The sequence below is a fragment of the Myxine glutinosa genome, chromosome 9 (genome assembly GCF_964187855.1).
Source record: "Myxine glutinosa chromosome 9, kmMyxGlut1.1, whole genome shotgun sequence".
NCBI classification, from domain to species: Eukaryota; Metazoa; Chordata; class Myxini; order Myxiniformes; family Myxinidae; genus Myxine; species Myxine glutinosa.
This window is the reverse complement of record NC_136269.1, coordinates 135,104,206-135,129,334: the sequence shown is the minus strand read 5'-3', so window position 1 is coordinate 135,129,334 and position 25,129 is coordinate 135,104,206. Positions and strand designations below refer to the sequence as shown.

Sequence of the window (25,129 nt, the reverse complement as noted above, 5' to 3'; positions counted from 1 at the left end):
CCAATCAGAATCTCAGAATCCCTGACATCCCCGGATGGATGTTAAGCTGGGCGTCCCGTCTGCTAGCATTAGGAAGGTGAACGTTAAATATCCCATAAAACAAGGACTTTCAAAGCAACCCCCCACCTGGTGGGCAATTTAATAATTACACCTTTAAAAAGAAATGTAGGTCAAGCTGGTGGGGTAATGGCAAACCGAAAATGCAAAACGAACAATTCGTGACGTCAAAATTTAATTTTGTGTACAAGTACAGCATGTGTGTTTGTCGTGCAAAGAGCAAGTACCTGGCACCGAATGATCGAACAATTGCAAAGCGAGAGTGAGATGGATCGAACACCGACACAAGGCCATAATCGAATACACATCAACAGAAAATTCCCATCGAATCCTTTCCGTGTAACACCTGTGATCCAGGTCACTGAGCGGTCACAAAGTGGATGCCATTGGACGAGCGCGGAGCGCGGATCACGAGAGGCTCAGGTTTTATAATGCTGATAAATCTCAAAATCTCTCCAACAGTCCATTTCTCAATCTTCCTTTACCTTATCATGTGACATTTAAACAATTTCTTTCCACAATTCTTATTACAAAAGCAAAAAATTAAATAAAATTAAGATTAAGGATAAAAACCTCAAACTCCTCTCAGGATTTGGTGTCTTCCAATGTTTTTCTTACACCACCCATGGCATTGCCCAAGTCTTACACCACATCCATCACACCCCAACCCTACTCCCCACCCTATCCTTGTTAGCGAGCTTAAAAAACATCGTTAGCACAACACCTCCATTATCGATCCCTTTGTAGACGGGGCAAACGATACGACTAAAGGTGAACACAGGTTAACGAGAATGCACCAGTGAGGGGCTTTAAAGTTACTTCTTTGCTCGAAGATCAATTTTTAAAATCATTTGAAAACGTGATCAATCACCATGGACACCACATTCAAAATGCACAGTTCAGAAAGCAAACTCGGTCCAATTTGGCCTCAGCCATGGTGATATGGTTACAACATCGTTGGACATGTATCAAGTCATCCTGGACATTCAAATACCACAATAGTGTTGACTGGGGGGAAATGGCAGAACAGAAGGCTCCACAGATTGTGACCTCACTTGGGTGGTTCCACCCTCCGTCCAACCTTGCTCCGCCTGCCCAGAGTACATTGTCGCTTCACAGGAGCCACGCTTCAACAGCGGCACCTTGTCGCGTAGACACCGCCGACCAAAGCGGCCCCACGCGTGGAAAGAAGGAAGGCCAAACGGGTTAGCTACGGCTGGGAGGCTGCGGAAGGCCTCGGCATCCGCGAGCGAGTCGGGAAGCGGACGCAGACGGCTTTCGGGCAGGAACATTACGCTGAGCAAGCCGACGAGGGAAAGCGCTGCAAAGATGAGGCGTTGGAGGAAGGTTCCTTGTTGGGGGAGAAGTTGAAGGAATGGAGAAGTCGCTTTGCCAAGACATGCACTGGCCAACACCAGGCCGAGCACTGCTGCCCTGCGATAGTGGGAGGGAGGGGTGGTGGGAAGCGTGTTATAGACAGTGTGATAATCAAAAACATTTGTCTGCGTGGTACGGGGTTAATAGAAAGCGAATCCGTGATGCTCAACTCCAAAATACTTTTGAAGTAAAGAAGAGCTTTTGGTTGAAATTGGGTGAGGGGACACTTGAAGCAACGCCATATCGATTTTAACTGTGCAGAAGAAAGGGTAAACATTGATTAATCTAGTTCAGATCCCTTCCTGTATACCGCAAGGTAGAGAAACTTTCCCAACTGGTACGTACTGGACAAAGTAGTCATTTTACAAAGAATGAGGAACTAGTCATGCTGGTGAAGGCCTAGTGTTGATCTGCTTGGTGGACAGGTAGGCCAATGAATGAAATAAAAAGGACATTCACCGAGGTTATGCAAACCGCCATGGGAAGCGAGGAGAAGCTGACGTTTCGGACATTAACCCTTCGTCGGGGCAAAGGAATAAGCCTTCACCAGATAGTCTAGTCATTCACTGTACTCTTTTTAGTGGATAAACACACTGTTCCGTGGAAGGTGTGTTACACGCACGTGTTCTCAAATGTTCTTCTTCCGTATGCTAAACATGACGAAAAAGTTTTTTTTTTTTAAACAAACAAACAAAAAAACAAAAAAACACGATTTTAGGTGACCTTGACCTTTGACCTCAAAGCAATCGGCTTCCAGCATTTTATTGGTGAACAAATGCAGGGACCCAATACGCAAATGCTCTTCAAATTTCAAGTCAATTGGATGGAAATTGACAATCTTATGCAACGTTGAGCTGTGACTTTTTGACCAAGTTATTAATTTGTCTTCTTCATATTCTCACAATAAAGCTTTGTTGACAATTTGGTGGCAACAGCTCAAATGGTAAAAAGTTACGGCCCGGAGAGACACACAGTCAGACAGAGATTGCAAAAACTCGACTCCCGCTGTGCGGGGAACGGGCAAAAGGGAACGGCTCTCGGTAAAGCGCATACCTCCGCCAGGCTGAGCAGTTGGCATTTTGTATCCCACTGGATCTGGAATTGAACCAAAATCGAATCAGCTTGTTCTTGTCCGAATCCGTCCACAACTTTGAAATATCGTGCTATATATCGTTTTTGGCCCCTTCGCTCAATGGTGAAGAATCACTCAAAAAAAAATTCATAATCCGGATTTGGATCTTCACCTAAGTCGGATCAATTTGTTCTTCTCACACCCAACCTTGTCCACCAAGTTTCGCCCAAATCCGTCCATAATTTTGAGATATCGTGCGTTATCTGTTTATCCCTATCAATGGTGAAGAATCGCTTTTAAAATTCTCCCAACACTGAATAAATTATTCCTTTTCACACACCCAATCTCTCCACCAGATATTGAACAAATCCGTCCACAACATTTTGAGATATCCTGGTCACAGACAAACAGACAAGACAGACAGGGGTGAAAACAAACATAACCTCCACCCACCTTCGGTGGCGGATTAATAAACAACATCATTTGGTATTCACATGCAAAAGACAACTGATATCATGGGAGCACAAGGCCTGCTTGAATAGTTAGGCCCGATAATTATCCAGCAAACTGAAATCTCACCGGAGCGCCGTGGGAGACACCTCAGCAGCAATAAAGGCGACTAGGCCGCCAGTGGCATGAGTGCCGAGGATCCCAAGCAGAGATAGGGGAACCGATAGCACCGCTACTGCTCCTGAAAAGGGCGAAAAATAATAAGCAAAACCTATAGATGGACAAAATGAAGGGATGGAAAAGGGAGAAGGGTATTAGAAAATGTGAGCAATTTATTTTTAATCCTATTTTAATGTTAAAGGAATAAAGTGAGCAATGAGAAACTGGGTACCATGGGGCAGAGCAAGCAGGAGAAGACTGGCCAGACCAACAACCACCAGCATACAGAGGAGGAAGGGACGGCGTCCGATATGGTCGACGAATAGGCACATGAGCAGGCATCCCACTGTACCAACTCCAACCGCAGACAGGTAGGAAGCGTGAAAGGCAGGCAGGCCTTGAGAGAGCACCTCACTCAGGTCTACGAGAAGTCCACTGCTCAGAAAGCTGTCTCACACAGAAATAGGACGGAGAGAAGAGTTCGGTGATGCACGAGCATCATTTAAGGTACAAAATCATAAACCTCGCACAGTTAGACTCCACTCCAGAAACACAGGAAATTCGGATTTGATCCAGAATGTGTCCAACTTAAAGCGATGGAACATGCAACAGCTCACGAGAGTGAAGGCCAGATTTTAAAGATGAAGAGTCTGGGATGATCGAGGGAATGCTACAAAATGGTCCCGGTGAAGTGAAGCAATTAATAAGGATGTACAACGTTCTGGTAGATCCACGGCTTTGCCCATTGTGAGAGTAGGCCTCCGAGGCCAACGGTAAATTCTCACGATTCCATGGGCTTACGTAGGCAATTCTTACAATTCGTGGGAAAGCCAGATATGCAAGAAAATATTGTCTATGTGACATGAGCTGGATGAATTAGCTCTTGTTGTGCGTAGACACCCGAGGTACATACACAGGTATTACACTTTGCTCTCCAGCAGACAAAGATCACCAATCTTGCTCCATCATTGTTGGTATTTTTTTTACTTTTCTTTCATGGGGCTTCCTTATAAATGACACCGCAACTTGATTTTGCGCCCAACTATGTGACCTGAAAAGGCAAGTTTATAGTTTTTAACCTCGTAGCAAGTCAATAAGGGGCCCGTGGACTCAAATAATTGTGCTTACGCGATGAGGCAGAGAACGGCTGCATTCTTGCCAATATTCCTGCTCGCCAGAAGGTCTGCAAATCCAAAGAACCGAGGGCATGCCAAAAACTCCAGGGACGCCTCAATCTCTGGAAGACAAAATTCCATGAAAGATGATGCATTGTTTCCTCAGCATGCACAGACGAGTAAATATACATTCTTAATACAAATGGGGGAGGAGGCGGGTGAAGGTTCACAAAGCATTTTTAGTCACATAAATACAGTAAAGCAAATAGTCACAACATACCATGGAAGACCTCATTGCGTTGGGTACAAAACTCGGGACTGGTGGCACCATTCTTCACGGCCATAGCCTCGACGGCAGAACGTGCTGCAGCGAGCTGTCGCGTGGCAAGCAACCAGCGGGGCACCTCCGGGAGCTTCCTGGAACGGGAAGGTCGTCAGTGGGCGAAGTAGGCGAAGGGGAAGTGCAGGATGACGTACCAGTGAAGGGGTGAGCAATAGGCGACCTACCATGCAAGGGAAAGGGTGAGTGCGAGTGGCAGGTTGAGGATTGCTCGAAGCACATGCCAGTCGGTAGCAACGTAGGCAAGAACCGGCAGGAAAAACTTTCCAGCCAAAATCATCAGCATGGTAAACATGGCAGCCATCATTCTGCCCTGAGGTGTGCGAAGCTCCACCTCTAGAAAAATAAACAGGTGAAGGATCACTCATCAAACGCCAACCTGTTCGGGTTCTTAAGGAAGGCAAAGAATAAGAGGGTCAGTTGCATCCACGAATGGATATGATGTGCATGTTCAAAAGGAGACCCTCAAATCCTAACGATTTCTCCCGGGATCTTAAAGGAAAAGAATGGGAGGAAATTCCAGGATGTCAGGGCCATAGTAATAACACAAGTCGTTCTCCCTACAAAATAGACATCAATAACCTGAAACAAAATTAATTTCAACTCTGAAACTGCAACTTGCTGTCACTCTCACAATCTTTGGAAGAGGGTCTTCATTGGAACATTATTGCCCTAAAAGTAATCTCAGAGTATCGGTTACATTGCACTCCAGATGCAGTGCCAATTTGCACTGCTCCCGACAACGACCAGGAAGTGAGTCTCGAGTACCACTTAACAATGAGTGCGATGCTGCAAAGTCTGTCGAGGACCTTAATCTTTACGTAGACAACATTGAACCCTGTCTGTCTGCATCCTCAAACAGACACAGACACAGACACCTGGTTTGGCAATAGTTTATTGAAACTGTTGTTTTGGGATTTTAGGATCGTTGAGACTATTATTCGCCCATTCCTAATGGTTGATATACATGTTCCGGCATCTCACATTCCTGGCTCATTCCACGACTGTTGAACTTGTGGCAAGACCAGGAGGATAGGGGCTCACATGGACATGCCATGTTGAAGTTTAGTTGTATGGTGTGAAGGGAAAATTGGGGTGAGTTGAGAGTCAAACACAGAGGGGAAATAGGGAGAAGACAGGGGGCGGAGAGGGCTGCCAATAGACATCCAATTGTAGTCGTTACCAATTGGGGTTACTAACACGAACATCAAGCAATTAATGGTGAATATAATCAACCCACAAATCATTGTCATAACTATATTATTTCCCTGGTTTAACACCTTCTTCTCAAACTTTATTTTTTATTCATTCACTTACACAATGCGTTCATAATTGCATGGTATTTGTTTGGGATATAACTAATGTTTGAAGTTGAACAGCAGGGTGGACATGAAATTAAATAAGCGCGATGTCACCGATTGGAGAACAGAATGACAGATGGTGCAGTGCTTACGGTAAAGGTAGAGAGATATGTAGACAGGAGGCAGACAAAGGCCCTCAAGTAGCCGCAGGATTGTAAACATGGTGATAGAGACTGATAGAGAGAGGAACAGACCCAGCAGGCAGGAAAGCAGCAACATGACGAGGAGAATCGAACGACGTCCACATCTGCACTCCAGGGCACAGCATGCAACAAGTGTCCAATGGTGACGGTGGTCTACACTCACAGTATCTGATCAAAACACCACACCATGACCACACTCAAACAGTATCTGATCACAACACCACACTATGTCTACACTCAAACAGTATCTCAACCATACATGACACCATGACCACAGTCACACAGTATCTCAACCATACATTACATCATGACCACAGTCACACAGTATCTTAACCAATACAAAACGGCAGTTTTGAAAATGAGGAAAAACTGTCAAACAGATTGTCCACATCTGCTCCCACTCTCCTAAGCCTGCACTATCTATAAGGCATAATGGACATGTGTACAAAGTGAAAGCAGGATGGTGGGTGTGTTCAGGGGGACACTGGCTGTGGGAGGAGTCCCCCCTCCCCCTCCCCACTTGACTCGGGGTGGATAACATATCGAAACGCATAGTCAATCTGGTTGGTGTGGAGATGGGTTTAACTCTTCAACCACTCTCTCACCATAGGTCGATTGCTACTCTTGGTTTGTTCTACAGATATTTTCATGGCAAATGTTCTGTTGGACTTTCTAACTTGGTTCCTCCCATAGTGTTTGGACGCAAGACTCGGTTTGCCGGTTTGCCATCTCCGCTCACTCATACACTATAGCTGACCCAAAGTGCAGAACGAAAGTCTGTGCAGATAGTTTTATCCCTCGTGCTGTCTCGCTCTGGAATTCACTACCTGTAACATGCTTCCCATTATCCTACGATTTTTTTGATTTTTTTTTGTATACAAGATTGAGGCTCGTGTAAGAGTTAACATCAATCACTAAAAAACAAACAAAACATGCAAGTTTTTTCAGATATTTACTCTGCTTTCAGAGGAATGTCAATTCATACTTCCTACATCTTTGAGGTGTAATCGCATTTTACCCGACCTCTGCTACTTCCGGTGTCTTGGATGTTTTTTTGTTTTTTTTGCTTTATCCTAATATTTTTCTAACTTTATCTTAGCCCCTTACCTAGAGTGGCTGTATGCCTTGTCTGGGCCGATATCCATAAAAAGGCAAAAAGCAAAAAATAACAAGCATTCTGAGTATTGCGCTGCAATCCATGTCCCCTACCGGCAGTCTGTCGTCCGGACAACTGTTGGGGAAATTACCAAGGGATATTTACCCACAGGTTCTGAATCGTTCCCAATCGCTAATTACCTCAGGACGGGCTCACCTGTGATTCGCACTCGGGACTTCGATTTATACACCTTGCAGACAGGTCAGCAGAAGCACGAGAAAATAAGTTGTTGATAAAGAACCTTTCGAGTCGCTAAATATCAGTAATTTATTATATTTTCCGGTTCACGATCAATGTGTATATATATATATATATATGTATGTTGCTCGGCTTGGCTCCGCCCCTCCCGAAAGCGCATGCTGTGTCACGCATTTGACGTTCGCAGACGAGGCTGAGGGCGCACGGTGCGGCTTGAGGAGAACTCTAGAATAAACAAGAGATAACCATTTTTTTTTCATATTTTCGTCTACTTGACGATATCTGCCAAACCAAGTGCCCTATCACATATTCCAAAAGGACATTTTAGTAGACTGACATGCTGAACAGATTTGTGAAGTTTCCCCTCGATTGGATCAAAAATGAGGGAGCGGCTCGGTTTTAAAGGTTCATGCTTAAAAACGTCATAACTCTGAAACCATGTGACGCATGACGTCATGCTCGCTGACTTTTCTGTTCGTCATGGCTGTGCGATTCTGCTTGCACAGTTTGGCCTCGATCTGTTCAGCTGTTGCAGAGAAAAAGGGGTTTTTGTGTTTTCACGAAAAACAATATGGCGGCCGAACCACGTGACCTGTGACGTCATAATTACCATTAAAATATTCTACAGACCGAGTCCCCCCTACGGTGAAAATTTGATCTCAATCGGTCCAATTATTGCAGAGAAAATGGTTTTTAAAGGAAATTAAAGCTTAAAATGGCACTGAGTTATGCCCCCATTCCACTTATGCCGATTGGCCCCGATTAGCCCCGATCTCCAGGTCGGGAGCGATCGGGACACTTTGGGAAAAAACTGGTCATCTACGCTGTATCTACGTCCTAAGTACGCTCCGATTACGATCACTACGCTGTAACCACGCTCATCGTGGGTAGATCGGGTCCCTGAAGACCCGATCGAAGCCGTTTAGAGCCGCTGTGTTCCCGCTCGCGTACGCTGTAACCACGCTGCATTCGCGATTGCCGCCGCTCTGACACGATGCATTCCCGATCGCCGCCGATCTAAAACTGATCCAACGCCGATGCTGCCGATCTATTGCCGTTTCAACTACGTCATTCCCGAACAAACCGATCTAACTACGCTCTATTCCCGTCTTTAAGCCGACTAAAAAGCAGATTTCAGGTCCCGATCCGTATAAATAGAGCCCGATTTGCTTGCCGATCATCAGTATCGTCGAAGACAGCCATGGATCAACATCAGAGAAATGGCCGTCTGCAGCTCGCTCTACTTCTCCAACAATATGCAATTAATGAAAGAAGAGCTGCTCAAGTGAGAAGAAGAATGAGAAGAAGAAGAAGAGCCCCTCAGTTCTGGGTCCGGCCATGGTTGACAGAAGAAAGAAGATTGCAGTTTGGGCACTACGACCGCTTGATGAATGAACTGAGGCTGGAGGACATCAACTCTTTCCAGAACTTTGTGAGGATGCCACCTGCTCTCTTTGATGAAATCCTCCACAGAATCACCCCCAGGATTGAGAAAGAAGATACCAGGCTGAGAAAGGCCCTACAACCTGGAATGAAGCTCGCCATCACCCTGAGGCATATGGCTACAGGAGACCTCTACCCAACTCTCTCCTACGACTTCAGGGTCAGCAGAAACACCATCGTCAAGTTCATTCCGGAGGTGTGTCAAGCCATCGTTGCAGAGTTCAAAGAAGAAATGGTGAAGTGCCCTACCACCCCAGAAGAATGGACAGAAGTCGCTGATGATTTCGAAAGTAAATGGAACATCCCTCATGTGCTCGGAGCTCTTGATGGCAAACACGTCGCCCTCAGATGCGCACCCAACTCAGGCAGCCTCTACCACAACTACAAGGGCTTCTTCTCGATCGTGTTGATGGCACTGGTGGACGCCGACTATAAGTTATTGTGGGTGGATGTTGGTGGAATGGGACACATGTCAGATGCTCAGATTTTCAATGCTTCGGAGCTCAAAGAGTGCATAGAGAATGAAACCATTGGATTCCCCGACCCCCTGGCCATGCGGAACGATGATGAAGAGATGCCATTCTTCATCCTTGGAGATGATGCCTTTGCTCTCCGCACCTACTTGATGAAACCCTATGCCAGACGTGGACTCTCTCCTGAACAACTCGTCTACAACTACCGCATCTCAAGGGGTCGACGAGTGGTGGAGAACGCCTTTGGCATCTTGGCAAACCGTTGGCAATGCTTGCTCAAGACACTACAACAGTATCCTGAGGTGGTGCGTGACCTGGTTGAAACTGCTATCTGTCTGCACAACATGCTCCGCATCCGGTTCCCAAATATTCAGCATGCCGAGGTGGACCAGGAGGATTATCGACACAACATCATCCCTGGTGAATGGAGAGATCAAGCCAACATGTTAGAGGTGGAGCAGGCAGTTCAAGGTAACAGGGACAGTGTAGAGGCCAAGCGTCAGAGGGAGGTACTGAGACTCTATTTTAACAGCCCTGCTGGTGCAGTTCCATGGCAGGAGAGGATGGTGAGACATCATTAGAGACACTATGGGAAGGAGTTGAAAGACATTTTGGAGGACATTGTTGTATTGTTATGTATTGCATCGATAATGATTTCTATTGATATTCATGTGACAATAAACATTATGAAACTTGATATTCAATGTTTGCCTTGTGTTGGTTGGAAAGGGAGAAGTTATTATTGCTGGGTTGAGGGGATGAAAATGCATTGCAAAATGAAAGGTCTTCAAAATAAAAGCTAAAAATTTGACAAGTTTTTGCTGGGTAGAGGGGATCAAAGTTTGCATTAACTTAATTAAAAGGTCATAAAATTAAAAGCGGTAAAATTGATCATTAATAATATTTGTTTAACTTGTACCGCTTTTAATTTTAGACCACGGGGTTATTGGGCAATGCAATTTGGCTCATGCAGTTATCAATTCCACTTAACAACGTTGACAAAAATTGTCGTGTCGAAATACTTGATCGGGTGAGGCCGATGCAATCCGGACCGATTTATATACAACGGCTTTGATCGGCATTGGAGCGGGACGGATAGGTAACGATCGTCGTCGAAACGGCACAACATAATCCTCCCGCTGCAACGACGCTGTAGTCACGATCAAGCCGTTCTAACTGCGATCGTTCCGATGGACTACGTTGCATTCACGCTGTAATCACGATCAGTCCCGCTATTTCAGATCGGGATGGAAATTTTAAACATGTTTAAAAAATCGCCCCGATCTATTTTTTTGTCCCGATCGACAAAGATCGAAGACGTTCCGTATACGATCATACCGATTGATCCCGTTCCAAATAGGATCGTTCCCGTTGTGCAGATCGGGGTCGATCGGCATAAGTGGAATGGGGGTATTAAGGATCATCAGAATTCCCAAAGTTCAAAGTGCCATAACTTTGTCAAAAATGATCGAAACGTCGTGAAATTCGAACTTGATCTGTAAATTATCATGAGGAAACCATTTGCCAAGTTTGAAATCATTAGCATTAAGAGTTTAGAAAAAGATTCCGGAAAACTGTTCTTTGCGCGACGGACTGACAGACTGACAGACTGACAGACGGACGGCGTGCAAACCTATAGTCCCCTCCGGTGTACACCGGTAGGGGACTAATAATAAAGCACGTACTGCACAGTGTGCATGTGCTGAAAATGTCACTTGTGCGTGAGTATCGGATACGAAGATATTTATACGGCAGTGCTGTGTTGGTTCTTGAGTTCTCTTCTAAAGGAGCCTCTTTGCTTGCCCATAAGCAAAATTTTCAGGTAAGAAAAGTTTATCGAGTCACTTCATCGGAGATGAATGCGTAATGAGAGTGCAAAGAGTCCACAAAAGGCGGACGACAGTCCACATCCAGACCACAGGCATCATCAGTCACGACAGCAAACTAATATGAATCCCCCGTCAAAAGGCCTCTTTCAGACCAACTTGATAAATTACAAGTAAAGATACATTCAAAGTGCACCACCCCCATGCCAAATACTTAAATATCCCACAGCGCGGCATTGCCAGGGTGCCATTGCCAGGGCGCCTGAGGTGCCCGGCAATACCACTGTGCAGCTCATATAGAGAGCATTGGGAGGGAGAGGTGTACAATAATTGATTGACTAATTGCATAATTAAAATCATTAAAGATTATCATAAAATATTTTCTTAATCAATTGGCTAATAGCATAACTAACCCACTAGTGCTTCATCCGAAGATGTATCTTTTAGAAATTTAATTAAATAAGTCATCAATAAAACATTAAATAATTAATTGATTAATCAATAAATAATTATTAATCAATGAAATGATTAATCAATAAATCAAAAATATCCTTTATGGCCATGTCACCTGGTCACTGTCATGTCCAAATATTAGCTTCCTAGCTCAAAAGGTGCCTGAGATATTGCCCAGAGGAGAAAGAAAATAAATAAATGATTAATAATGAAAATAAATAAATAATAATCATTAAAAAAATTAAATAGTTAATCAATTGGCTAATATATTACATAAACCACCACCATTTCATCAGAATCCGTAACTTAAAAAAAAATATATATATATTTAGTCATTAATCGAATAATTAAATAATTAATCGATTAATCAATAAATCAAAAATAGCCTTTGCATCCAAATCACTTGGTCATTGGCATGTCCAAATATCAGCTTCCTAACTCAAAAGGTGCCAGAGATAATGCCCAGAAGAGAAAGGAAATATATAAGTACTTAATTAATCGCTAATAATTAAATAACTCCTCAATTAATTAATTAATCAAAAAACAAAAAATAACGTTTTTGACAAAGGACTTGCTCACTATTGTGCTGAAATTTCAGCTTCTTAGCTCAAAGGATGGCTGAGATATCGCCCGGACAAACACGAAAACAAACAAACAACCAGAGTGAAAACTGAGTACTCTCTTTCAGCGTGCGTCACTGCCGAGCCCCCTTCGGTGCCCAGCAGACGATTTGCAATGCCTGCAGATGGCATAGGAAAGGTGCGGTGTACAACAAACAACCAGAGTGAAAACTGAGTACTCCCTTTCAGCGTGCGTCACTGCCGAGCCCCCTTCGGTGCCCAGCAATGACGTTTTGCAGTGCCTGGAGATGGCATTAGAAAGGAGTGGTGTACAACAAACAACCAGAGTGAAAACTGAGTACTCCCTTTCAGCGTGCGTCACTGCCGAGCCCCCTTCGGTGCCCAGCAATGACGTTTTGCAGTACCTGGAGATGGCATTAGAAAGGAGTGGTGTACAACAAACAACCAGAGTGAAAACTGAGTACTCCCTTTCAGCGTGCGTCATTGCCGAGCCCCTTCGGTGCCCAGCAATGACGATTTGCAATGCCTGGAGATGGCATAGGAAAGGAGCGGTGTACAACAAACAACCAGAGTGAAAACCGAGTACTCCCTTTCAGCGTGCGTCACTGCCGAGCCCCCTTCGGTGCCCGGCAATGACGTTTTGCAGTGCCTGGAGATGGCATCGGAAAGGAGCGGTGTACAATAAACGCTGGAATGGATTAATGCAGAGGGTGATTAAAGTTTATATTTATGTCTATTTAACAAGGAAACCCAGTGCAGGAGGCTATTCGGCTCATCATGCATGCGTGATAAGAACACGAGGGGCGTGTTCCAATAGCACGCAGCTTGCTCGATTTAAAGCACTCAAACAAGCACTCCAATGCAACGGAGTGCTCGGCAATGCTTAACAACATGGTGGTCTTCATGTAAATAATGCTATCGTGGTACCCCAGCAATTGCTCTCCGGTCTGTAATTTCCAGTTTCACTCTATCCTCGTGTGAGAACTTCCCCAAACAGATTTATTGTGTTATCAGCGGCTACAGAGTACGAGGAAGAGGAAAACAAAGATAAACAAGAGCGAGAATGGCTTTGCAATAAATTCCCCCTGCCGATGTGATATTTTTGAAGTTCAAAAAGGGCATAACTGAAAATTTGACCAAACGTCTTGAAACTGAACTTGTTCAGTAAGTTATCATAATAAAGCCATGTGCCAAGTTTTTGTTTAATATGTTAAAGGGGATGGCAAAAGGTCTTAAAAACCATAGGTGGAACCGACTAATGGACAGATGGACGGTGACTGACAGCAAACCTCCAGTCCCCTCCTGTGAAACCGGTAGGGGAATAATAAATGGGGAATCTGGAGGAGCTCCCCTGCCAAGCTTATCTATGGACCATACATTGTGCATTTTTGGTAGGGGGGGTGGGGTGGTGGGCTGCATGTTAGTAAATCTTAGAGTTAGGATGAAAAGTAGAAGCAACAATAACAGTACGAAATGCCTGTTTACATCTGGTTTTTGAGCAAAATAATAAACTTTGGCACCAGGAAAGAGCTCAAAATTAAAACTGCTCCCCTTTTATTAGTCAAATTAGTTCAAAGAAACGTAGCAAAGGAGGTCTGATTAAATGCCCAGAATGCACCACAGCAAAGAGTGTCTAGCATGAATAATTTCCAAGGGCTAGACTTGCCAGGTCATCACTATTGGCTTCACGATTTGCACTTGCAATGTCTCCCCCACTTTTACATAGCGATCGACGCCCGTGGTCATGAGCACAAGATACAGCAAAGCAATCCTGGGATTGAACAGTGGATAGATGGCTATCTCTACACCTTCCGTCTGTACCTGTCCATCAGAGTTCCGAATGCAATGGCTCCAGCAGCAAAGCCGAGGAAGAAAGAGAGGTGTTGTACTTGCACGTACCATGCTTCACCGCACACCAAGTTCCACTGGTAGAAACAACACTTGTATCAAAGCCATGCACCGCATACACCGGAGACACAAATGCAAGGAGTCGGCTTAGGAAGAGGTGGGAGGGAAGTGAAGAATTACGTGGTCGAGAGGACGAAGGCATGGCACTGATCGAGAAATGTTTGTTGAACATGACAACTTGAACCACAACATGTTGACATACTTGTTGTCACATACTCGCCCCCCCCCCCCCTTCCCACGCCTCCTCCCCCCCACACTTCTCCCTGCTCTCAAATGTTGTGTTTGTGTGCTTCCCCTTCTCTCCCCATCTTGTTTTCCACTCCCTCTTTTTATATATTTTGTTTGTCTGGTTGATTTGTTTGTGAAGTAAATGTTAGCTCTTTCACGAGCCTCGATTCAGTATACAAAAAAAAAGAAAAAAAAGAAAAAAAAAAGTTGCAATTCAGACAGTAGAGTACGAGAATAGTAGTTTCTTTTTTTTAGTACCTCAGTCACAACACTTCCGCGCAAGCCAGTGTGTAGTTGGCTATACACCCAGGCCTTGCACGATCGGTTTTCCACCCTCAGGTTGTCGATAATCTGGCTGTTGTTAACCGCAGACATGTTAGCTGGCCAGTAGTTAAAGGGCCGACATCGGGCGAGAGCCACGTCCTCCGCGCCGACTCCCAGTTCATCCTCTCGAGCGAGCAGCGCGGCCCAGACTTGCTCTTGCGTGGCGTTACGAAGGACTCGGGGAAGTTGTGCCGGAGTACAGCGGTGGTCGGCCGGCAGAGCCACCATAAAGGCATTGGAGGCAAACAGACAGCCAAGGAAGAAGAACGGCAAGAACGCGAGTCCCAGCAAGTAGCGCAGTGATCGGCCCGGCGGCCCCATGGCTGGCTGCAACAGCAGGTCGTAGGAGATGCCAACATTATCGATGACTGGGAATAGACTTGCCACAGGAGTTGGATTGTTTAAATCAGCCATGGTCACTGAAAAAAAAAAAATGGGGTGGGGCTGATGGTCAGGAGGGGGTAACAAGAAACGCCAAAGCAAGTAAAGAGATGAGGGGAAAAATGGATGGACGAGTACAAAGTGAAGGATGAAAGTCATAAACCCAATATTCAGTGATGCGGCCAACAAGCACAGTGTGAAAGGTAGTTAGAGAAAGGCTGGAAGGTCACCACACAGACATAACTCTTACAATGCATTATGATGTTCGTCTCTCGAGGAACAACTTTCCCTCATAGGAAGTGACATCACCATACAATTTGATGGCCCCTGTGAACATCAGGTGTTATCGTACAATTTGGGGTCCCCTGTAGACTTCGGGTGTCACCACACAATTTGGGGTCTACTGTGGACTTCGGGTGTTGCCACACAATTTGGGGTCCCCTGCGGACTTCGGGTGTCACCACACAATTTGGGATCCCCTGTGGACTTTGGGTGTCGCCACACAATTTGGGGTCCCCTGTAGACTTTGGGTGTCGCCACACAATTTGGGGTCCCCTGTGGACTTCGGGTGTCGCCACACAATTTGGGGTCCCCTGTGGACTTCGGGTGTCGCCACACAATTTGGGGTCCCCTGTGGACTTCGGGTGTCGCCACACAATTTGGGGTCCCCTGTGGACTTCGGGTGTCGCCACACAATTTGGGGTCCCCTGCGGACTTCTGGTGTCACCACACAATTTGGGGTCCCCTGTGGACTTCGGGTGTCACCACACAATTTGGGGTCCCCTGTGGACTTCGGGTGTCACCACACAATTTGGGGTCCCCCGAGGACTTCGGGTGTCACCACACAATTTGGGGTCCCCTGTGTACTTCGGGTGTCTCGTCACTAATCATGGGAGGACCCAAGCACAGTGATCAATCTTTTTTGAACTGCCCGTATCTTCTTGTGTGGTCAGACAGAGAACACTTTTAGCCAGTCTTTCACGAACCAGTTAGCCAGATGTAACGTACAAATCAAGCTCATTTGGGCAAAAATTACAATTTCTTTACGGTGCCAAAGATAACTCGCCAACTCTTAATGAAATACAGCACGAGATCCATAACGTCCACAGACGACCATTGCTGGCGAGGGACACACATCGATCCGGATCTTCACCAAAATCCAATCAATTTGTCCACGACACACACCCAACCTGTCCACAAAGTTTCGTCCGAATCTGTCCATAATGTTTTGAGATATCCTGCTCACAGACAAAAACAGAGGTGAAAACATAACCTCCATCCAGCTTCGGTGACGGAGGTAATAACTAGAGTCACCATCAATTCATAGAAGATGGTTGTCTGCTCGCTATTCAGTATTGCTCCACCAAGTGCAGCGTGTACTCATCGTCACGACACGTGGTGCTGGTGCAGCATCACGAAGAGCAAGCCTCTTCTACTACACTCACTTTTCATAGGCTGCGGGTTTGCATCATTGGCCGAGGGTGCAGCTGTGCCCCATGATGCAGTGCCCTCTGTAGGTTATGGCAAAAATGTGTAATTTTGTATTGGTGCCAGTGAGTGAATTTGCGAACAAGTCGGCTTTTTAAATTCTGTATTAAATACGATTCGTCGTGCACCTGTTTGTAGGTGGCTGCGAGAGACGTTCCGGATTAATTTACTCTTTTCAAAAGGGACGTCGTATTATTTTGTGGTGCTTTGGGTCCATATCTTGAAAGAAATAACCACCTTTAGAGGCCATTTTTCCCCGCAAGCAGGGGTTGGCCTTTTTCGGGAACCGTGGTTGTTGTTGTTTTTTGGTCCCCTTTTTGAAGCAATGTTTTACGGCCGGATGCCCTTCCTGACGCCAACCCTTTTTTGCCGCCTTTAACGACAAACAGGGAATTACCAGTGAACTGGTACTCAATTAGCCGACCACGGAAGGATGACAGGCTGAGTCAACCCCCCTGGCGTTAATTCAGCGATCGACCGGGATTCGAACCCAGGATCCTAGGATCCTAAGCCGGCACCCTAGCTGCTAGCCCAACACCAACACCAGGGATATCTTGAAAGAAATCCACCAGACAATCCCAGTCGCTCGTCGGGTACGACACCTTACTTTTCAACGAACGTGCAATTTTCTACCTGAAGTCTCCCGTTTGGGGCGGGCCTAACGACTACCTGCAAACGCACTCTCCTCTGCTCGAAACCAATAACCAATGCAACAACGGAGCTCCGGCCTACAAGAAAGGGTTTAAGAGAAAAATTACACACGTGTAAGCATGTCATATTGTCATAGGCATTGGAAGCGATGCCGACACAAACCATGTGGGCGCTCCTGTGTAACCAAGGCGGTCGACCTTCCTGGATTGGGTCACACATTATCCGGAGTGTGGTCGTCTCCTCGATATTATTTACTCAAAACTTTCACAAAAAAAACCTTTCAATAAGGCCCATCGACATCCTTCTGCTCATGGCGTCAGTCGTGCACATCCTGGATTTAAACAACTCGGTGCGACTTTGTTCCTCCTTTGGGTCAATGGTGATGGGTATGTGACACCTCCTCACGTTTGGTGTCGATGCTCAATGATGTTTTCACGTTCCTGCTCATATCGCGTCACAGATCTATAAAAACAACGCTTATGTCGCAGTCGTCTCGAGACTGGTACATGGTGTTGACAATCCCGATTAAAACGGGGAGATACAGATGTACCACAAAGGTAAAGTGGATTACTCAATGAGAGGGAACATCATAACTCTCGTAATCCATTACAACAGGTTTCAGAAGGCACGAGGAAACCAAAGAGTAATTTTGAGAACGGGCCAGGACACACGGACGCGATGCGCAACTGGTGGAATCATCTGCTGGGCCAAACATTACAAAGTGCCCCAGACATACTGTCCCAGCCAGACAGACAGGCAACCTTCCCCAGCACCAAACAGGCAGATAGATAGAGATAGATATACAGCTCCAGCAACAAAAAAAAGACACCTGCAGAAACAGAAAGACAGACAGACAGACAGCTGCAGAAACAGAAAGACAGACAGACAAACAGCTGCAGAAACAGAAATACAGACAGACAGAAGCAGAAACAGAAAGACAGACAGACAGCTGCATAAATAGAAGGACAGACAGACAGCTGCAGAAACAGGACAGACAGACAGCTGCAGAAACAGAAAGACAGACAGACAGCTGCAGAAACAGAAAGACAGACAGACAGCTGCAGAAACAGAAAGACAGACAGCTGCAGAAACAGAAAGACAGACAGACAGCTGCAGAAACAGAAAGACAGACAGCTGCAGAAACAAAGACAGACAGACAGCTTCTTTTTTTTTTTTTTAAATACTGAATCGAGGCTCGTGAAAGAGCTGACAACCACGAGGGAAAGACAGCACAGGGGGACCACGAGGGAAAGACTGCTGCAGAAAAAGAAGGACAGACAGCTGCAGAAAAAGAAAGACAGACAGACAGACAGCTGCAGAAACAGAAAGACAGACAGACAGCTGCAGAAACAGAAAGACCGCCAGACAAACAGCTGCAGAAACAGAAATACAGACAGACAGAAGCAGAAACAGAAAGACAGACAGACAGCTGCATAAATAGAAGGACAGACAACTGCAGAAATAGAAGGACAGACAGACAGCTGCAGAAACAGAAAGACAGACAGCTGCAGAAACAGAAAGACAGACAGCTGCAGAAACAGAAAGACAGACAGCTGCAGAAACAGAAAGACAGACAGCTGCAGAAAAAGAAGGACAGACAGACAGCTGCAGAAAAAGAAAGACAGACAGCTGCAGAAAAAGGACAGACAGACAGCTGCAGAAAAAGAAGGACAGACAGCTGCAGAAAAAGAAGAACAGACAGACAGCTGCAGAAAAATGACCGACAGACAGCTGCAGAAACAGAAGGACAGACAGCTGCAGAAACAGAAGGACAGACAGCTGCAGAAACAGAAGGACAGACAGACAGCTGCAGAAACAGAAAGACAGACAGACAGCTGCAGAAACAGAAAGACAGACAAAGAGCTGCAGAAACAAAGACAGACAAAGAGCTGCAGAAACAGAAAGACAGACAGACAGCTGCAGCAACAGAAAGACAGACAGACAGCTGCAGCAACAGAAGGACAGACAGTTGCAACAACAGGAAGACAGAGAAAGGCAGGTAGACAGCAGCACAGACAGGTAGACAGACAGGTAGACAGTTCATAACCCCGACATCATGTAAACCCGGCGCGGACCTGGTCCATCCCCGACATAATGTAAACCCAGCGGGGACCTGGTCCATCCCCAACCTCATGTAAACCCAGCACGTACCTTGTCCATCCCCGACATAATGTAAACCCAGCGCGGACCTGGTCCATCCCCGACATAATGTAAACCCAGCGGGGACGTGGTCCATCCCCAACCTCATGTAAACCCAGCACGTACCTTGTCCATCCCCGACATAATGTAAACCCAGCACGTACCTGGTCCATCCCCGACATAATGTAAACCCAGCGCGGACCTGGTGCATCCCCAACATCATGTAAACCCAGCACGTACCTGGTTCATCCCCAACCTCATGTAAACCCAGCACGGACCTGGTGCATCCCCAACCTCATGTAAACCCAGCGCGGACCTGGTCCATCCCCAACCTCATGTAAACCCAGCACGTACCTGGTCCATCCCCAACCTCATGTAAACCCAGCGCGGACCTGGTGCATCCCCAACCTCATGTAAACCCAGCGCGGACCTGGTCCATCCCGAACATCATGTAAACCCAGCACGTACCTGGTCCACCCCCAACCTCATGTAAACCCAGCGCGGACCTGGTCCATCCCCAACCTCATGTAAACCCAGCGCGGACCTGGTCCATCCCCAACCTCATGTAAACCCAGCGCGGACCTGGTGCAGTGGTGCATCCCCAACCTCATGTAAACCCAGCGCGGACCTGGTGCAGTGGTGCATCCCCAACCTCATGTAAACCCAGCGCGGACCTGGTGCAGTGGTGCATCCCCAAAAACCCAGCACGTACCTGGTCCATCCCCAACCTCATGTAAACCCAGCGCGGACCTGGTGCAGTGGTCCATCCCCAACCTCATGTAAACCCAGCGCGGACCTGGTGCAGTGGTGCATCCCCAACCTCATGTAAACCCAGCGCGGACCTGGTGCAGTGGTGCATCCCCAAAAACCCAGCACGTACCTGGTCCATCCCCAACCTCATGTAAACCCAGCGCGGACCTGGTCCATCCCCGACATCATGTAAACCCAGCGCGGACCTGGTGCATCCCCAACCTCATGTAAACCCAGCGCGGACCTGGTCCATCCCCAACCTCATGTAAACCCAGCGCGCACCTGGTCCATCCCCGACATCATGTAAACCCAGCGCGGAGCTGGTGCATCCCCAACCTCATGTAAACCCAGCGCGGACCTGGTCCATCCCCAACCTCATGTAAACCCAGCGCGGACCTGGTGCAGTGCTGCATCCCCAACCTCATGTAAACCCAGCGCGGACCTGGTGCATCCCCAACCTCATGTAAACCCAGCGCGGACCTGGTGCAGTGCTGCATCCCCAACCTCATGTAAACCCAGCACGGACCTGGTCCATCCCCAACCTCATGTAAACCCAGCGCGGACCTGGTGCATCCCCAACCTCATGTAAACCCAGCGCGGACCTGGTGCATCCCCAACCTCATGTAAACCCAGCGCGGACCTGGTGCAGTGCTGCATCCCCAACCTCAGGTAAACCCAGCACGGACCTGGTCCATCCCCAACCTCATGTAAACCCAGCGCGGACCTGGTGCATCCCCAACCTCATGTAAACCCAGCGCGGACCTGGTGCATCCCCAACCTCATGTAAACCCAGCACGGACCTGGTCCATCCCCAACCTCATGTAAACCCAGCGCGGACCTGGTGCATCCCCAACCTCATGTAAACCCAGCGCGGACCTGGTCCATCCCCGACATCATGAACATAAATCTTACCCAAACCGTTCTGCAGACATTCACCACCAAAGATCAAGGTCCACTCGGGAAACCCCACGCGGGCTCCACTCGGCCTCACCTATTTGACATCACACGTGACGGTCTCAGGTTTTTCGTGTCCTCCGAGACGATTAAGTTCCCTCACACGTTGCATCGCCGAAGGGTTCACAGCTTGGAGTTGTATCAACGGAACTGCTTAAACCTGAGGCAATTCATCACAGGTCACGGAATATCATTATCACAACATCCGTCACTTAAAACAAAGGGCGGAAATACCTGTAAAACTGCTCACCTTCATTTTTTTTTCTCATGACGGATCTTGACCTTTTGGGGTATATCACGATTGTGTACTACGTACTGGTATTTACTTCATAATTTAATTTAAATGTCGATTACAAACAGGTATCACGTGACGAATTATTCGCTAATATTATGTTATAATTAATATTAAGGTGAATAATTAATATTAAGGTGAATAATTATTCGCAGCAGAGAAGAGAGGAACTCGTAAATTTGTGGAACGGATACTGAAATTAAATTTCTCAGAGGAAACGACAAGAACGCTTCTTTGGTCATACACCGCCCAAATTTAACCGCAAGAGGCACGACTCCCTAAGACCTGAGTCTGAGTGGGAGGAGTACTTCTTCATCGAGCGCTTTGGACAGGCCCAGTGCCTCATATGCTTGAAGACTTTGGCTGTCCTAAAAGAGTACAACGTGCGCCGCCACTGGGAGACAGAGCACCGCTCGTCAAACTTCGCGTCGGTGTCTGCCACCGAAAGGAAGGACGCCATGGTTAGACTATCAGGCAACTTGGAGAAACAAACTTCACTCTTCCGCAAGCAGAATACTGAGGCCGAAAAGGTGACGCGCGCCAGTTATGAAGTCTCCCGCATCCTTGCTCGCCGAATGAAGCCATTCGCGGATGGGGACTTCATCAAGGAATGCCTCCTCGGGTCCTCGCTGTAGTGGACTCCGTCTGTCCAGAGCAGCGTTCCGCCTTTGAGAACGTGAGCCTTTCGTCCCGCACCGTTCGTCGCCGCATCGAGGATATGTCGGAAAACGTGCACGACTCACTCAAAACACGCAGCTCAAATTTCGTCGCCTTTTCCCTCGCTCTGGATGAGAGCACCGACACAAAGGACACGGCCCAGCTGTCCGTTTTCATCCGTGGCGTCACCGCTGACTTTCAAGTGTGTGAGGAATTCCTCCAGCTTGTCCCGCTGCGCGACACCACCACTGGGAAAGACATCTGCGACGCCGTGCTTCTGTGTGTTGATCAGCACTCCCTGGACCTCTCCCGTCTTGTGTGTGTGACGACCGACGGTGCCCCGGCGATGGTTGGTGAGAAGAAGGGCGCCGCTTCGCTGCTAGTGCGTCACTGTGCAGCCGCCGGATACACTCAGCCCATTAACAAGATGCACTGCATCATCCACCAAGAGTCCCTGTGCGCTAAGTCTGCCAACCTCGTTGGTGTCATGTCTGTCGTGGTGAAGGTCGTCAACTCCATCCTCTCCCGCAGCCTTAACCATCGTCAGTTCCAGGCACTGATGGACGAGGTGAACGTGCACTACAACGACCTGCTCTACTTCTGTGAGGTACGCTGGCTGAGTCGTGGGGCCATGCTGTCTCGGGTGTGCGACCTACAGCAGGAGATTGCCACCTTTCTACGTCAGAAGAACCTTCCCCACGCTGATCAATTCTCTGATCCGCGGTGGCTAACTCGCCTGGCCCTGCTCACGGACATCACGGCGCACCTGAACACCCTCAACATAAAGCTGCAAGGCAAAGACATTCTCGTGACAGACATGTACGCGCACATCACTGCCGTCGAGGTTAAACTGCGCTTGTGGGAGGCTCAATTGGCTTCTGGTCAGTTTGTGCATTTTCCTCGCCTTGCTGCATGTGCCCCTGACGATGTGGACCTGGGCACTTGCGTTAGTGTCGTCAACTCTCTACGTGAGGAATTTGCTTCCCGTTTTGCAGGAGTCAGGGTGCTGGCTGCGGACTTCAAGCTTTTCACTGCTCCCTTTGACTTCCCCGTGGAAGACGCCCCTGCCTCCTTACAGATGGAGTTGGTGGAGCTGCAGTGCAACGATGAAATGAAGGCGAAGTTCCGCACCTCTTCTCCATTGTCCTTCTTCCGCGACACCGTTCTCCCTTCTAACAATTTTCAAAAATACATTGCCCATGTCCAACGCATTGTGGCCATGTTCGGCAGCACCTACTGCTGTGAACAGCTCTTCTCGAAAATGAAGTACACGAAGTCTCACCTTCGCTCCCAACTCTCGGACCGCCACCTCAATGACATTCTTCTGTTGTCTACCTCAACCATCGAGCCAGACATGGAAATACTTCTTCATGGCAAACAGCACCAGCAGTCTCATTGATTTGTAGAGTGTTCAATGCAATTTTTGTACAATCTATTCATGTAAACAAAATATAGTAATTCTGAGATTTCGTTTTTCACTCCGGCCCGCGATCTCCTTCCAAAAGTCTCATCTGGCCCTCACTCTGAAAAGGTTGCCCGCCCCTGCCCTAAGTGATTATGAGGCCATCTCCCACGCGTCGGGGACCAGGGTTTGTGGTCACGTGTGCGCTGCAGGTATTTTACCATTTGATATAATGTCATCAAATTTTCAACAAAGCTTTATGAGAATATGGAGAATACTAATGAATAATTTGGTCAAAGGTCAAGGTCACAATCATCAATTTTCATCTGATTGACCTGAAATTTTAAGAATTTGCATATTGGGTCACTGACTTGGTTCCCCAATCAAGATCTAGAAGCCTATTAGTTGTTTTTTTAAGATCCAAAGGTCAAAGGTCAAGGTCACAATCATCTATTTTCATCCGATTCACTTGATATTCGAGCAGGGTTTTCATATTGGGTCATTGAATCTGTTCCCCAATAAAAATCTAGAAGCCAATGTTTGTTTGTTTTTTAGATCAAAAGGTCAAGATCACAATCATCAATTTCCATCCAATTGGCATGATATTCGAGCAGGGTTTGCATATTGCATCACTGAAGCCTATCGCTCTTGAGGTCAAAAGTCCAAGGTGACCTCAAACCGTCAATTTGTTTGTATTCTTTTTATCTGTTTTCATCATGTTTAGCATGCTTGGGATCCTAGGATCCTGGGTTCAAATCCCGGTAAAGGTGGTTTCATCATGTTTAGCATACGGACAAAAAGGTCCAAATACAAAGCGGACGTGGATGGGCTTTACATTTCCAGATGCTTTCTATTATTATTTTTTTGTAATCACCGTGTTAACAAACGTCGTGCATAAAAGTAGAATGGCAAATGGTAATGAGTGTATCATACTTTGTTCATAATTATATGGATGGAATATTGAAATTTCATTTGATTTGTCATTCGATTCCATTTACCGGAACATCAAAAACAAGGAATAATTTTCAATCAATTGTTAAAATCTGTAGGGTTGAGGGGAAGATATTGAGATCAGAGGTCTTGATATCACAACAGTTTAATAACAAATTGACCTTCAAAAGCAGAAAAGGGCAAACAGAATAAGATTGAACCGCCTTTAGAGGCCATTTTTCCCCGCAGAGAGGGGGTTGGCCTTTTTTGGGCACCGTGGTCCCCTTTTTGAAGCAATGTTTTATGGCCGGATGCCCTTCCTGCCGCCAACCCTGTTAGTCGCCTCTTGCGACACACAGGGAATTACCAATGAACTGGTACTCAATTTGCCGACCTCAGAAGGATAACAAGCTGATGCAAGCCCCCTGGCGTTAATTCAGGGATTGACCAGGATTCAAACCCAGGATCCTGGGATCCCAAGCCAGCACCCTAACCACTAAGCCAACACCAGGCCTAAACAGAATAAGACTAAAGGTTCAAAATGTAACCCTCAAAGCACAAGTTCAATAAGACTCCAAACTAAATGAATCTGATGGCCAAAAGATGCTCCGCAATGCAACCTGCACACGATGGCTCCACGTCGTACCTTGCGATGCGGAACTTTGAAAGATTTCCCCGCTGTGCTTGGCAAGATTTTAATTTATACCCTGCTATTACCCTTACACTTACGTCACCTGTCTGACTCACCTTTGGCTTGGAACAATATTTTTGAAATCCCCGTCGAACATGCTGTGGCGATAAGGAAATCTGTAAAGCTAATC

The 25,129-nt window shown here is 46.8% G+C and overlaps 1 protein-coding gene across 3 annotated transcripts; it reads right to left on the bottom strand.

Moving 5' to 3' along the window:
* Positions 1 to 215: 215 nt before the first annotated feature.
* LOC137413734 (putative solute carrier family 22 member 31) lies at positions 216 to 21,379 on the bottom strand. 3 transcript variants are annotated; one of them, XM_078784973.1, is made up of 11 exons: positions 21,278 to 21,379; positions 21,065 to 21,187; positions 14,599 to 15,083; positions 14,026 to 14,129; positions 6,024 to 6,178; positions 4,738 to 4,906; positions 4,511 to 4,647; positions 4,244 to 4,352; positions 3,348 to 3,562; positions 3,086 to 3,197; positions 216 to 1,491 (listed from the first exon to the last, which is right to left on the bottom strand). In XM_078784973.1, the coding sequence occupies exons 3-11, from the start codon at positions 15,076 to 15,078 to the stop codon at positions 1,044 to 1,046; spliced, it is 1,929 nt and encodes a 642-aa protein (XP_078641099.1). In that variant the 5' UTR covers positions 15,079 to 15,083; positions 21,065 to 21,187; positions 21,278 to 21,379; the 3' UTR covers positions 216 to 1,043. The 3 variants fall into 3 exon arrangements, with proteins under 3 accessions (XP_078641099.1, XP_078641098.1, XP_078641100.1); XM_078784972.1 differs by lacking the exon at positions 21,278 to 21,379 and having other exon boundaries at positions 21,065 to 21,253; XM_078784974.1 differs by lacking the exon at positions 21,278 to 21,379 and having other exon boundaries at positions 20,986 to 21,246.
* Between the last annotated feature and the right edge of the window lie 3,750 nt (positions 21,380 to 25,129).